Raw genomic sequence first — 13554 nt, forward strand, 5'->3', positions numbered from 1 at the left:
TTGGCTTGTCAGTTTAAAGTGCATTCATGAAACAATTGAGAAAAAGAGCTAGTTAAGTAAGTAGTGCATTTTTTTGAGAATTAAAACGATATTTGTTTTATTAAATGTACTTTTTTTTTACCCAATAAATTGAATTAACAACATCTTACTTTCTCTGTTTTCCAAGTGCTCATGACCTGGCACTTCTTCTTTGCTGAATTTTCGTGTTCTTTTAATATTTGCAACTGCAAAAACACACAAAATTACGGAGCCCCAGACATGACATGGCAAAAAAAAAAAAATAGAAATAAAATAAAAAATACTAATTTGTGGCCACGAAATACTAGTTCTTGCGCACGAAATACGGATAAAACACGTAACTTCCTGTTTACAACAGTTGTTGTATTATTTCGGGGTAACCAACTACTACATCGTGGCCACAAATTAGTATTGTGCGAACAAATTAATATTTTTTAGCAACCACTTAGTATTTTTTTTCACCATGTCATGTCTGGGGCTCCGTACAAAAAAAAAGACAATTCTAAAAGAAAAAAATGGTTAATACTTTTTTTTTTTTAAGATTTCATTGAAGTTTTTAAATTCTGACTCTCATTATTCTTTTTTTTTTTTGTGCTCTGGCCTTACAACCTGAAATTAGCATTTAGCAAAAACAACGATTAAAACAATAACATTTTCCCAATGGTGAACTTACATGTTATACAGCTGTTTTCTCAACCGATAACATGTAAGTTCAGGTAACAGCCAAAATATTTTTCTTCTGAAAATATCTCGTAAGTAAAATAAATAAATAAATAAATAAATAAATAAATAAATAAATAAATAAATAAATAAATAAATAAATAAATAAATAAAGCACCATAAAATGTTTTTTTTTTCTTCCAAAAATGATATCTCAGAAAAACCAAAATCTAAATACTGTGTAGTTGTTAAACCAATCACAGATCTAGAGGTCGTAACCTATGATGACGTATTTTATATAAACGGGAAGTCATTTGCATACTTGGCGCGAAGATTGAGTTTGACCCTGGTGGTGATGCAGACAGTGATCTGTCCGTGAGTATTTCCAGTTATACACCATGTAGCGGTCAATAAACCAGTCAGAGCTGAGTCATACACACCAGCATCATCTAAAGCTGCTAAAAATAGCAACACTACAGAGACATACTGCATGTCCCTCAATATACGTTACTGAATACATTTAATTAAAACAATGTTTTTAAAATCACATGCCACCCTGGTCCACCACACGTGATTGAACAATATCGGTGGGCCTGCATGATTAGGTGATCATTAGCTTCAGGTGTGTTGGAGCAGGGAGAAAAACATCTCAAACATGCTGGATATGGGCTCCTCTGATCTACAACATACAAAATAAGGTTAAATGTATGGGCTTCTGAACAGGTGTGTGATATACTCTTTTATTTATGTGGGGAAAAATATGTCCAGGGATGATTCACAGGATTTTAAATTCATAATTCAGAAGTTGTTCTGGTAGCTGGAGAGGTGCCAGGGCACTTCTCGAGCACTGTTGAGGTGCCCTTGAGCAAGGCATCAAACCCCAACACTGCTCTGGTGCACTCCCTTCATTGTGGAAGCAGCCCCACTCTGACATCTCTCCATTGATGCAATATTCACAGGTCCTGTTTGTGCATGTGTGTGATTCGGGCCTGTGTGTGTGTGAGAAGCATGTCCCTAAAAATAACAGTGTGTAACATAATTTCCATTCAGGGATTAATGAAGTAATTAAAAATAAAAAGATAAATAAGAATAATTTAAAGCAGAATACAGTTGCATTTGCACAAGCATGTATGTATTTAGCGGTGGCTTTTAACATTGAATAGCTTGTTTCTTATGTTGGCAAATAAAATCAGACTCTTTTTTTGTGGTTTATAACTATCATAAAGAGTGAAACACAGGTGTGGTATCATAATATAGTGCTTGACCTCATTTTCAATTTAAAGTCTCCCGTTATTAAATGGTAAATATAAAATAACTACTTCAATATTATATTATAAAGGCTTTATCTCGAGTTTTATTTCGAGAAAGTTTTTGGCTATCAATGAAATAACTTTTTTTTTGTGTCAATGTCTTAATATCCTCTGTAAAAACCAAGCTTGTGTTGATGTATGAAATGTTTTTTCAATGTAAATTGAAATTGTATTTTGTCACTTAATCTTTTTTTCTTGTTATGTCGTAGATTATCGTGGATTAATTTCTGACCAATATATCGATAATCGCAGTATCGTCATATCGTGAGATAATCGTTATCATGAGCTTTGTATCGTGTATCATATCGTGAGGTACCCAGAGGTTCCCACCCCTAGTTCTAAGGCGTAGAGAAAGTAGCCACTCCTAAAACAAGCATTCTAATAAGAAATAAAGCTATAAAATGAAAAAATATCATTATATGCGATATTGTAATTGTAATTTTGACTCTCGGTATATTGCCCAGGCCTAATATACGCTCAGCGTTAAAGTGGTTTAAATATTAAATAATGTATATTCATTTCCAAAAGTGTTTGTTAGAAGAACATAGTTTTTATAGAAATCTCTGTAACCTCAGACTGAAGGCATGGCAGCACTGATGAATGGGATCAGCCAACAGCTGGAGTTTTCCAGCTGTGGCGAAGAGGGAAGCAGCAGCAGCAGTGATAACTCGGATCACGGCACCTCCAGGATTCCCAGTCCCAGGAGCCTCAGTCCCAGCTCAGCCTGCAGGACACCCCGAGTGAACCGCCACCGCAGCAGGAGCAGCTCCTTATATTCCCCTCAGCCATGCACCAGCCCCATACCCTACGCCATGTGGAGGAAGCTCAGGCTGTGCGATTCCCCCATCACACCAAAGGTACCACAGATTAGGGTGCAAAGTTCAACATTAACTAGTTAAGTCAGTGGTTCCCAACCCATTTTTGTTAATCGTGACCCCATTTCAATGCCACACATTTCTGGCGACCCCCAAAGACTTTTTTTTTCTATAAATATTTTTTGATAATGACTAGTTCCAATATTTTTATACTGTATTTTATTTTTAAGATGTGTTTTAATCTTAAAAATAATTTAATAAGAATTTGATGTTTAAAAAAATAACATATGAATATATATTTTAATCAGTAATTCATTTTGTATATTTCTTTGAGGCATATTGTGTATTTTTGTTGTCAATTCATACATTTGTCTGTTATTTTTTTGTGTATTTCTAGTCTTGTGCAACTTTTGGTTAATTTTGTGTATTTCTGTTCACATTTTATATATTTTTTTTAGTTATCTTCGTCATTTTGTGTTTTGTTTTTTTTTTTATTAATTTTGTATGTTTTTTTTAAATATGTTGTCTTTTTCTGAAATTGTATGTTTTTTGTGAGTTATTTGGTGTATTTTTCTTGTAATTTTGTGAATTTTTCATGTAATTTTGTGATGTTATCTTGTTTGGGGGCCACACAAAATTAGACCGTGGGCCGCATATGGCCCCTGAGCCTCCTGTTGCCCATGTCTGAACTAGAGGTGATAAAATGAACACTATATATGTATATTTAATCAGTAATCACTAGACATTTCAGGCAGCCACCAAGGTTGAAAAACACTGAGTTAGGTGCTTGTCTGTTTCCCTTCACTGTAGACGTTGCTGTCAAAAGCATCCCAGCCGTGCTCCAGCATTAAGATACGTCGCTATCAGAGGAGTCTACGCTTTGCATCGGCTGCTGCAAACCTCATCCAGGCTCCGTCTGTCAATGTGAACCCTTACACCCCTGAGACACTGGGCAGGAGCAGCAGTCAGCAGCAGTGGAGGAAGAGCTGTAGGAGTGACGATGAGGAAGAGTATGGGCTCAGGTAACTCATATTTTCTTTTTTTAATTATAGTTGTTGGGACACAGAGACATCTTTGTCCTCCTTGTCTGATGTAGAAAAACAAGAAATGACAGTACGTATCCATCTACAGCACTGGTTCTCAACCTTGGGTTCAGGTCACCAGATGCCTTAAAAAAACTAGGAATATTTTTTTGATAAATTTGAGCCCATTTTTGCTTATTTTTAACCTTTGTCTGCAACTACACCAAACTTGCCATATGTGAACCTATTTTCATCAATTTTTATGTAATATATTTTTGCTACATTACTCCCAATTCTATCAGAATCGGAATTCCGTCATTAATCCCAGGGGCAAATTGCTTTTGTTACAGCCACTCAAGAAAGTATCACAAATAATAAACGTTAAACAAAGACGTAAGAAAGAATAAACGTTAAATAAGTGTATAATTAAGTAAAAAACTGTTAAAAATAAGGATTAGATACACATACAATACAGTAGTAAAAAATAAAGTAAAGTAATAATACAAATATGATACATATATTTACAACAATTATAAAGATATTCTAGTACCACTTCATCAAATTTCAATGCCTTTTCTGCACATTTGTTCCACTTTCAAGACACTTAAACCCTTTCTACCACTCTTCCCACCTAATGTTGCACATGTTGACCTAATGTTGCACTGCATTATTGTCACTTTTAACCTTTTTTTCACCATATTTCATGCTTATTTTTGCCAATTTAACCACATTCAAGATTTGCCATACATTACATCTCCCCCCACAAATTCTGCCACTTTTAAGCCAATATTGACACTTTGAACCCTTTAATCACTTTTTCTGCCTATTTTTGGCCACTCTAATTTGCAACTTTTAATCAGTTTCTGTGGTTTTAAAATCCAATTTCACCACCTTTTCTGGTCGCTTTTAACCCATTTATTTGATTAAAACAAGGATTTACATCTTTAAGATGATTATATATTATGGCACAAATAATAATAGACTTCCTAGATAAGTGGATATTATTCAAATAAATAAATAATTATCACAGATTCATAGAACAATGGACCATCCATACTGACTTTATGGATGGTTCCCAAAAATCTCTCCCCTTTATTCCCCCTTCATAGATGGCTCTGTCTCCACAAGACTGTTCTTCAATATTAATTTCTGTATTCAACCACCTTCAGGTACAGTGGGGGTCCCTGGTCTCTGGAACCTTTATTTTGGGGGTTGTGGGTTGAAAAAGTTGAGAACCACTGGTCTACTGTACTTTACATCCCACAATGCAATGCACAAAAATGTCAACAGTGTTTTTTTTTTTTTTTTTTTTTTTTTTTTTTCTCCAATGTAAACAGTGTTTACATTGGAGATTTTACTTTTTTTTTTTTTTCAAGCAAATGATCTTGGATTTATTGATCCATGAGGCTATGGATTAAAATGTTCATGTCCAGCAGCTTTATTGAATTAACAATATCAACTATATTGTTGGTTTCACAGAGCTGCTACAATCTCAATGTTTCATGATTTCCTTGCTTGCATAAAAATCTAATACCTTTTTTTAAAATTTGATCTTTTAGTTTGAAACACAGTCTAACGTCTTCTGAAGAAGATGATGAAGCCTTCCTCCCACCAAAGGTAAAGCTATTTCCTGGTGTCTGTGCTCCATCGTCAGACACTGACGATGGAGCACTCCATCGTCAGACACTGTCATCCTCAGTTGCCTCCTCATTTCTATTTGTACAATAGATGCATCCGGCCACAGTGCCAAGCCCACTTCCGAGATGTCTTTGAATGAATTTCTAACCAGAAAGACAGAGGAAAAAAGGCTCAGTCAGTCTTTACAAAGGAAGTGTTACCATATTTGGTGATGATCAAATCAAAGCAAACCTAGACTCTCCTCTCTGTAGGCCGACGCCAGTGTGTGACGTGTGTTCCTTTTTTAGACTATTTAAAGGAATCCTCTACTATTTTTACAAGTTTGGCCTAAAATACAGTGTTGGAGCCTGTTGTCCCACCATCTTCAAATCATGTGATTGATAATGTCACACGGCCCACTGTGTGAAGTACTCGGCCTGATTTTTACATCACTTAATCCACTTTTTCAATGCAAAATGCCAACTTGTGCTGATTTTGGTTGCTCTAAAACAGTGGTTCTCAACTGTGACTCCCAAAATAAAGGTTCCAGAGACCAGGGACCCCCACTGTACCTGAAGGCGGTTGAATACAGACATTAACATGGAAGAACAGTCATGAGGAGACAGAGCCATCTATAAAGGAAAATAAAGGGGGGAGCTTTTTTGGGCCCATCCATAAACTCAGCAAAATTATGGTCCATAGTAATATGTTAAAAGTTGCAAATTAGAGTGGCCAAAAACGGACAGAAAAAGTGGTTAAAAAGGGTTCAAATTGTCAATATTGGTTTCAGAGAGACAGAAATTTCTGGCAACCATCAGTTGGAGCGTGGCTTTATCTGTCAAACAAAAAAACTTTGGGAACAGTTACCGTTAAAGAAGTCGATGTAACCCTCTTTTGTTTACCAAGAGTCACAACTCTGCAGTTTCGTAGTAGACAATGAAGCAGAGAAGAAGAGCTCTCCTAAGAGATATTTACGCTCCCTTAAACAGTGCACAGCTAATGCTCTGATGGCTGAAGTTGACGAGTGAATCATAGACTGTTGAAGACGCACAAACCATGAAGATAAAATCCGAAAATGTCGCCCAAACTGTTTTCATCTTCTTTCGGTAAACAAAAGAGGGTTACATCGGCATCTTTAACTTTTCCTCGTTTTTTTAGAACAAAAAATAAATTGGACTGAAAAAGCTGCTAAAAGATGTAAAAAGCAGGCTATTGTTTCCAATAACAAACAATGGGATGTTTACAGGCAGTGGGACCGTGTGACATCATCAATCACATGAATTCAAGATGGCAGAACACAGGCTCAAAAACTGTAAAATAGTCCATTTTTTTAAAGGCAGTGGTTATCCGTACGGTTGCCGTATCAATATACCGACATTCTATCCGTACGCAGCGCCCCTCATTGGCCAGTTTAGATCACGTGGTAGGTCAGTCATTGGTCAGTTTAATTCACGTGACTAAGACTAAACCTAACCGTAAAACCTATCCCTAAAAATTGTTGCGATATTGGGTTATAAACTAACCCTAAGATGCTACATACGTGTACTTCGGTAAAATTACCAGCAGCACCGGAGGTTGTCTCTATGGCAATCGTATGAATAGACACTTTTTTTTTTTTTAAAGGAAACTAAATGAATTTGGTGCATAATAATGCAATTTGTTAGGCATAGCTCTTCTCATAAGCACATTTTAAAGATTTTAGGCCAAACTGGTAAAAGCAGTGGAGGATACCTTTCACAACAAGGCTTTCCTTGTGTTTGTCTGACAGAGACGAGCTGTCCAGGCTCTCATGCTCTCGCGCTATGAGAGTGAGTTCCTGGAGCTGGAGTGCATCGGTGTGGGCGAGTTTGGGTCCGTTTACAAATGCGTGAAGAGGTTGGATGGATGCTTGTATGCCATTAAACATTCCCGCCGACCCCTCGCAGGTTCCTCTGATGAGTGAGTGGTTTGATCGTGAGGTGATGCAGTCAAACTTTGAGTTGAGTTGGTGGCTCAACAGTAGATTCTGCTCTTGTTTTTTTTCCAGACAGCTGGCCCTGAAGGAGGTGTACGCACACGCTGTTCTTGGACACCATCCACATGTCGTCCGCTATTATTCAGCATGGGCAGAGGATGATCACATGATCATACAGAATGAATACTGTGATGGTAGGACTTCAGTTAAAGCTGGATATCATGTTTACATGGTTTTCTAATCGTGTGATCCTCTTTGTATTTCAGGTGGAAGTCTCAGTGACTCCATTAAGAAGAAGAAGGTGAATGATGAGCTCTTGACTGAAGCAGAGTTGAAAGATCTGCTTTTGCAGGTGTCCATGGGCCTGAAATACATCCACAGCTCAGGCCTCGTGCATCTAGATGTCAAACCAAGTATGTCTCTCCACATTTCTGATATGGGTTGGTATCTAAAGTTAGAGTTTTGTAAAACCAAATGTGTTTTAATGTTCTTTCTTTTTTTAATTAATAGGTAATATCTTCATTTGCCAGCATCGCAGCACAAGCGCTGTGGGTGAGGGGGAGAGTGAGGAGGAAGATGGAAACACGTCAGCTGGAGTTGTTTACAAAATCGGTAACATGATGGATGCTGTTTGATTTGGCAGGGTGCGCACTTTCACGAAAGGGAAATTTAGATAAATAAGTACTTCTACATGAATTAATAATATGAACATTTTACCAGGAGAATCAAATTGAGGCTATATTTTGCTATAGTGTGTAAACTTTCTTAAACAATCTAATGGTGTATTGATGATAATGATTTTACTAACTCCAGTATTAATGTGCCAGTTCATTTGGATTTTTGAAAACTTTTTATTTAAAGAAAAATAGTTTTAACAAAATATTCTACTTTTGTTTCATGTCAACTATAACATAATTATTGTTATTGGGTTGTGAGAGTTGCAGTGTTACAAGTGACTGTAATATTCCAATTATTTGATTTTTATCATTTAACTTAAGAGTTAAAAAAATAAATAAAAAATCTTAGGGTTGTTTCTTTGAAGGTGTCCTCAAATTGATGTTAAAAGACAGGGTATTTAGTCTCATTGAGGATAGTTCTAATAATGCAAAAAAGTTATTTTAATTATATGGTGTAAAACATATGTTTGCATCATTTGATGGGCTTCACCATGTTGGAAGGTAAAGTGTTATTAGTTGAGCGGTAACTTTACCACATAATTTTAAAGCCGTTTGTACGATAACATAGTTGAAAACATAAAAACATAGTGTTGGCCTCGTAGATGAATAAATCAAAGGTATTACAAAAGTAGAAATTCCCATTTGGAAGTTTGTTATTGACTCTAATCTATCATAAACAACTGGTTTGTTGTCAAATGGTCACATGACCTAAACTTCGGAAAAGCTTGCGCCCTGCATTGTGGGATTGGATTTTTTTTCACCGGACAACAAAGACGATGATTCACTTGACGTCATTTTTGTTCTGGTTTGTTTATCGTGTTGTGTATGTGGTCACTCCAGTTTCAACAAATAATCCAAGAAAACACCAGAAATGTCACTTTTGGTTGTGTTTTTGGGGGCACACTGGCATCAGTAATAAATGGATGAGAATAATGTAGATTCATTTGGGTAAGCTCAAATGATTTCAAAAGGGACGTTAAGTTACCGGAGTTTGGGGACATTTTTAATTATTTAGTAGTAATTTCAGACTAGTTTTTATAATGGAAAACAAATAAAGGCCTTGGAGGCATATAATTAATTCAAAATCAATAAATACAGGGACCGGATTGTGTGTGTGTGTGTTGCAGTGACTGATGTTCAGATGTCTGGGTTGTTGAAAAAGCAAAATATAACTGCACAAATAAAACAAAGTACTGTAGTCATTGCTGGAAAAAATGCTGCACATGCGAATATGCTATATTTTTTTTTTTCATCAAGATCAGCTTGTTTATTATTGGCTATTCTGCGTGTTTGAGACCTTTCGTTGACTGTTGGAAGATGGAACAGACGAACACCACATGTCTTTTTTACCCTCGGCCAACTTCGGCCGAAGGGTATTGTCATCAGTTTGGCGTGCGTGCGTGCGCATGCGTGTGTGTGTGTGTGTGTGTGTAGGTATTTTAATGCAATACCCACCTACCATTCTCACACCAAAACATTGGTACTAATGGGAAGAGTCCAGGTAATGAAAAAAAAATATTCCGGTTGGTCGATTTTTAGTGAAAAAAATTGTGTTTTTGAGGATTTTGAAAAAACTTTGTTGTGGACTGATTTTAAAGAAGGAAAGGAGGTGGAGCATTGATACCTTGTTGGAAAGTGACATTCACTCAGGGCTTTAGATTAGTGCTAAAATTTTCCGCCTGATAATTTTTGGCGATAAAAATGGCTTTTTTTTTTTTTCTTTTTTTTTAAAGTCTCTTTTTGGTCTCTGATATTTTATGTAGGTGTGAATCTGAAATCATAACCCAGCAACAATTCATGCATTAAAACATTGGTACTGATATGGGGATTCTAGGTAATGGAGAACATTTTCCAGGCTGACAGTTTTTGGTGAAGAAACAGAGTTTTTGAGGATTTTGAAAAAACTTTATCGTGGACTGATTTTAAAGACGGAAAGGAGGTGGACCAGTCAGGGACGAGTGTTTTCAAGTGCAGACACGTTATGTTTAGACCGACTGTTGCAGTTAATAACAGCATAATAAGGCATTTTCAAGTGAACACTGAAGTAAAAGTACTTAATTACTCATCACATTGGCCTGCTGGGAGCCTGTACACAAGATAGTGGGAAAATTGATTATGTTTTCTTCTACAGGTGATCTTGGTCATGTGACATCATCGAGTCATCCTCAGGTAGAAGAGGGGGACAGTCGCTTTCTGGCCAGTGAAGTTCTCCATGAGGTAACATGTGAGCCGTCTGTGGTAGAGAAAGTCAGCAGATGTCTGAAAAAGGAACAAAGCTCTGAGTTGGTTCCTCTGGGTTCTCCTTCAGGAGTACAGCAACCTTCCAAAGGCGGACATATTTGCTCTGGGCCTCACGGTGCTGCTGGCGGCAGGAGCCGGTCCTCTCCCACAGAATGGAGAGCAGTGGCACAGCCTCAGAGAGGGTCGACTCCCTCTGCTGCCTCAGGAGCTCTCACTTCCCTTTCAACACTTACTTCAAGTACTCTGTCATTACACACCGTTACAGATTTGACCTAAACAAACTGTTTTATCCATTGTAATGGTTATCTTGCTTCATATATCTGAATACAAATATGAAATCTAAGTAACTAATTTTACACTTTTTGACAGAAGTTCTCAGCTAGAAAATGTTAAAATAAATTCAAAGCAGTTTTTAAAAGGAGATAATGTGTGTTTTTGATTAACTTAACTAACCAATTACTGCCTTCATGAGTTACAAGTGTGATAAGAATGGCAGTAAAATAAACAAAAAAATCTTAATCCCCTTCAAAATAAAAGCACCAATTTTCTTTTTTTATTTATTTATTTTTTGCTTTTTGCTAAGGCAAGAGACCAAATGGATATGGGTGCTAGACCCACTTTGGGTCACAACCCATCTGGTGAGAATGACTAGGGAAGCCATTTTGTTTTGGACTGTCACTCACTGATTGTATTTAGAAAGTTTTGTTTTGAAATTGTAAATTTGTTCTTATTCCTAAAGATTTTTAAATGTTCCGATAATTAGTTAAACTTTCCATTTTAAAACAATCCAATGAATCCCAAAAAGGGCCACTTTAAGTTGAAAACCCCTATTTTACAAATTATAACAATATTGCTGAATCTTAACAGAATCAGAATCAGAATCAACTTTATTGACCAAGTAATGTAATAAATACACACGAGGAATTTGTCTTGGTGAACTGTGCTCTCTCTGATGGTGTAAACATTAAATAATAACAATCAACTAGAAAAAAAATAAAAAATAAATAAAAATAAGAAGTATAAACAGTAGTTAGACTAATTTGTGCAAACTAAATAAAATAACAAGATAATAATAGTAATAGTAATAATAATAATAATAATGAAATAAAATACAATGATAACAGTGCAGTAGTGCAGGTGAACATTTAAATTAAAATATTATGTCCATGAACATAATATTAACAGCATGGAATACTGAAGTATTTACGTAAAACTTAGATTTTAATTAAAGCAGCAATAGATTTATCAATTTATATAGAGATGGGAAATTCATAAAGTATCTCATTCATGTCTGAATTTGAAAGAGAAAGTTTGCCTGGCTTTTTTTTTTTTTTTTTTTTTTTTAACAGCAGAAAAAGGAAAGTTTGAGCATTTTTATTCAAATATATTGAACAGTTGGTGTTTATTAGTAAGTAATGGACAAATCACATTAACTTACACGTGGTTGTATGTTTTTATTTTTAAAGACATTTTTAAAGGCAATGTGTGTTCGCTTATGTCTGCACAAGTTATTGTTTTTACTACATTCATTTAATTCTTAGCGATAATGGAACTCAGTCATGGATTACCATTTTTGGAAATATAAATTCCATTTTAATTTGAAGGCGTTTCAGTTATGAATCCAACATTAATGGTAGAACTCTCCTCTCATTCTTAAATATGCGTTGTGCTGCTAAAGACTGAAATAGCTGAAACAACTTTCCGACAATAGGGAAAAATTGAGAATATCTGCGTTTTCTGTATGCATCCAGTGTTTTTGTCAAACAGTTGTTTAATTTTGCAGTCACTGCTGGATCCAGACCCAACGAAGAGGCCATCTGCCAAAGAGCTTTGTAAACACGCCGTCCTGAAGGAGAGGAGGACTGAGAGACTGGCTGCTCAGCTGCTTATAGAGCTCAACGTGGAAAAGTTCAGAACTGCTGTGCTGGAAAGGTATTCAAAAGTTCACACAGAAAAAAGGAAAAGTGGGTTCACGTGGACATGAATTGATTATTCTGTAAATATGGAATGTTAAATTGTGCAAAGCTTGACATGATAAAATTGACGCGGGTAGAAATTAAAATTGAAATATTAATGAAAATAATACTACTTATTACACTATTCCACAACTTCAGCTCATTCAAATGTCAACAGCGGGTTTTCCGTGGCCTCTTGATTCAAAGGTTTTGAACCAATTTGTGTCCCATGTTTATAATTCTCAGGTTGTGAAGTCATGCACACATTCATTTAGTGTTGTGTTTAGGGGTTTTCTGTTGGTATTCCAGTTTACTCTCCAACAAAACTCAGAAATGTGTGTTTTAGGAAACTTGGTTTTTAATTTGACTGAAATTGTGAATGTTGTCATCTTCTTGAACTGGCTTTACGGCAGATGGTTCCCTCCTTTTTGGGGTCGTGACCCCATTTTTATATCACAAATGTCCAGTGACCCCAGAGACATTTTTATTTTTTTTCTAAAATTAGTTTTTGATCATGTTTATTAAAGTGTGTTACTAATACATGAGTAGCCAACATCAGTGAGACACACCACCTCAGATATTTTTATACTACATTTTATCTGAACTAGATTTATACTTGAGAAAGTTTAAGTATAGAATATAGTTATTTGATTATTATTGTGTGTGATGTGTTTAATTTGAAAAATAATAATTTTTGAAATGGAAAAATATAATTTTAAGCAGTTTTTTTTTTTTTTTTTACCAATTACAAGACATTTCAGGTGACCCCACATGGGGTCCCGACCCAAAGTTTGACAAATATTGCCTTATGCTAAAAGGATGAGATTTTTAATAAACTTTTTATTGTTTTTTTAAATTAAATCAAATCTTTTGTGGTGTTTACTGTACCTTTTCTTTTTCATTCCAGTTGCTTTGTAGGTAGATCATTTTTTCGTGTTTTTTTTGGCTGAATTCCTTGTTTTTACCTATATTTACCAGTAGATGGTGGTGTTTCCCCTTCTGTTGAATAGACTAATGACCAAAAATAAGGCAAATGTCTCCACTTTAGTATAAACTGTGAAACCTGTTGAAATAATTGTATTTTTTCTATCTTCTCAGAGAGCTAGAAAAGGCTCGCCAGGCAGCTCTGTCACCAAAAGAGAAGGTTTTGCGAGGACTGAAATCTGCTAGTGGTTCTGTCCCAAAGCCTGGAAGGAGGCTTGTTGGGAGGAAGGCAGGACGCTCCATGAGCTTTGGATGTCCAGGATACGACTGACAGATCAAGGGACAAAGGTCCTTATTAATG

At 35.9% G+C, this 13554-nt stretch overlaps 1 protein-coding gene across 1 annotated transcript; it reads left to right on the forward strand.

Moving 5' to 3' along the window:
- The first annotated feature begins 1005 nt into the window (after positions 1 to 1005).
- Positions 1006 to 13550, forward strand: wee2 (WEE2 oocyte meiosis inhibiting kinase). The gene is made up of 12 exons (XM_028450512.1): positions 1006 to 1053; positions 2564 to 2845; positions 3614 to 3825; positions 5385 to 5442; positions 7211 to 7380; positions 7469 to 7590; positions 7663 to 7809; positions 7907 to 8008; positions 10205 to 10290; positions 10382 to 10552; positions 12098 to 12246; positions 13368 to 13550. The coding sequence occupies exons 2-12, from the start codon at positions 2573 to 2575 to the stop codon at positions 13522 to 13524; spliced, it is 1647 nt and encodes a 548-aa protein (XP_028306313.1). The 5' UTR covers positions 1006 to 1053; positions 2564 to 2572; the 3' UTR covers positions 13525 to 13550.
- Positions 13551 to 13554: the final 4 nt, after the last annotated feature.

The sequence above is a fragment of the Gouania willdenowi genome, chromosome 6, assembly GCF_900634775.1.
Source record: "Gouania willdenowi chromosome 6, fGouWil2.1, whole genome shotgun sequence".
In the NCBI taxonomy this organism is placed as follows: Eukaryota; Metazoa; Chordata; class Actinopteri; order Blenniiformes; family Gobiesocidae; genus Gouania; species Gouania willdenowi.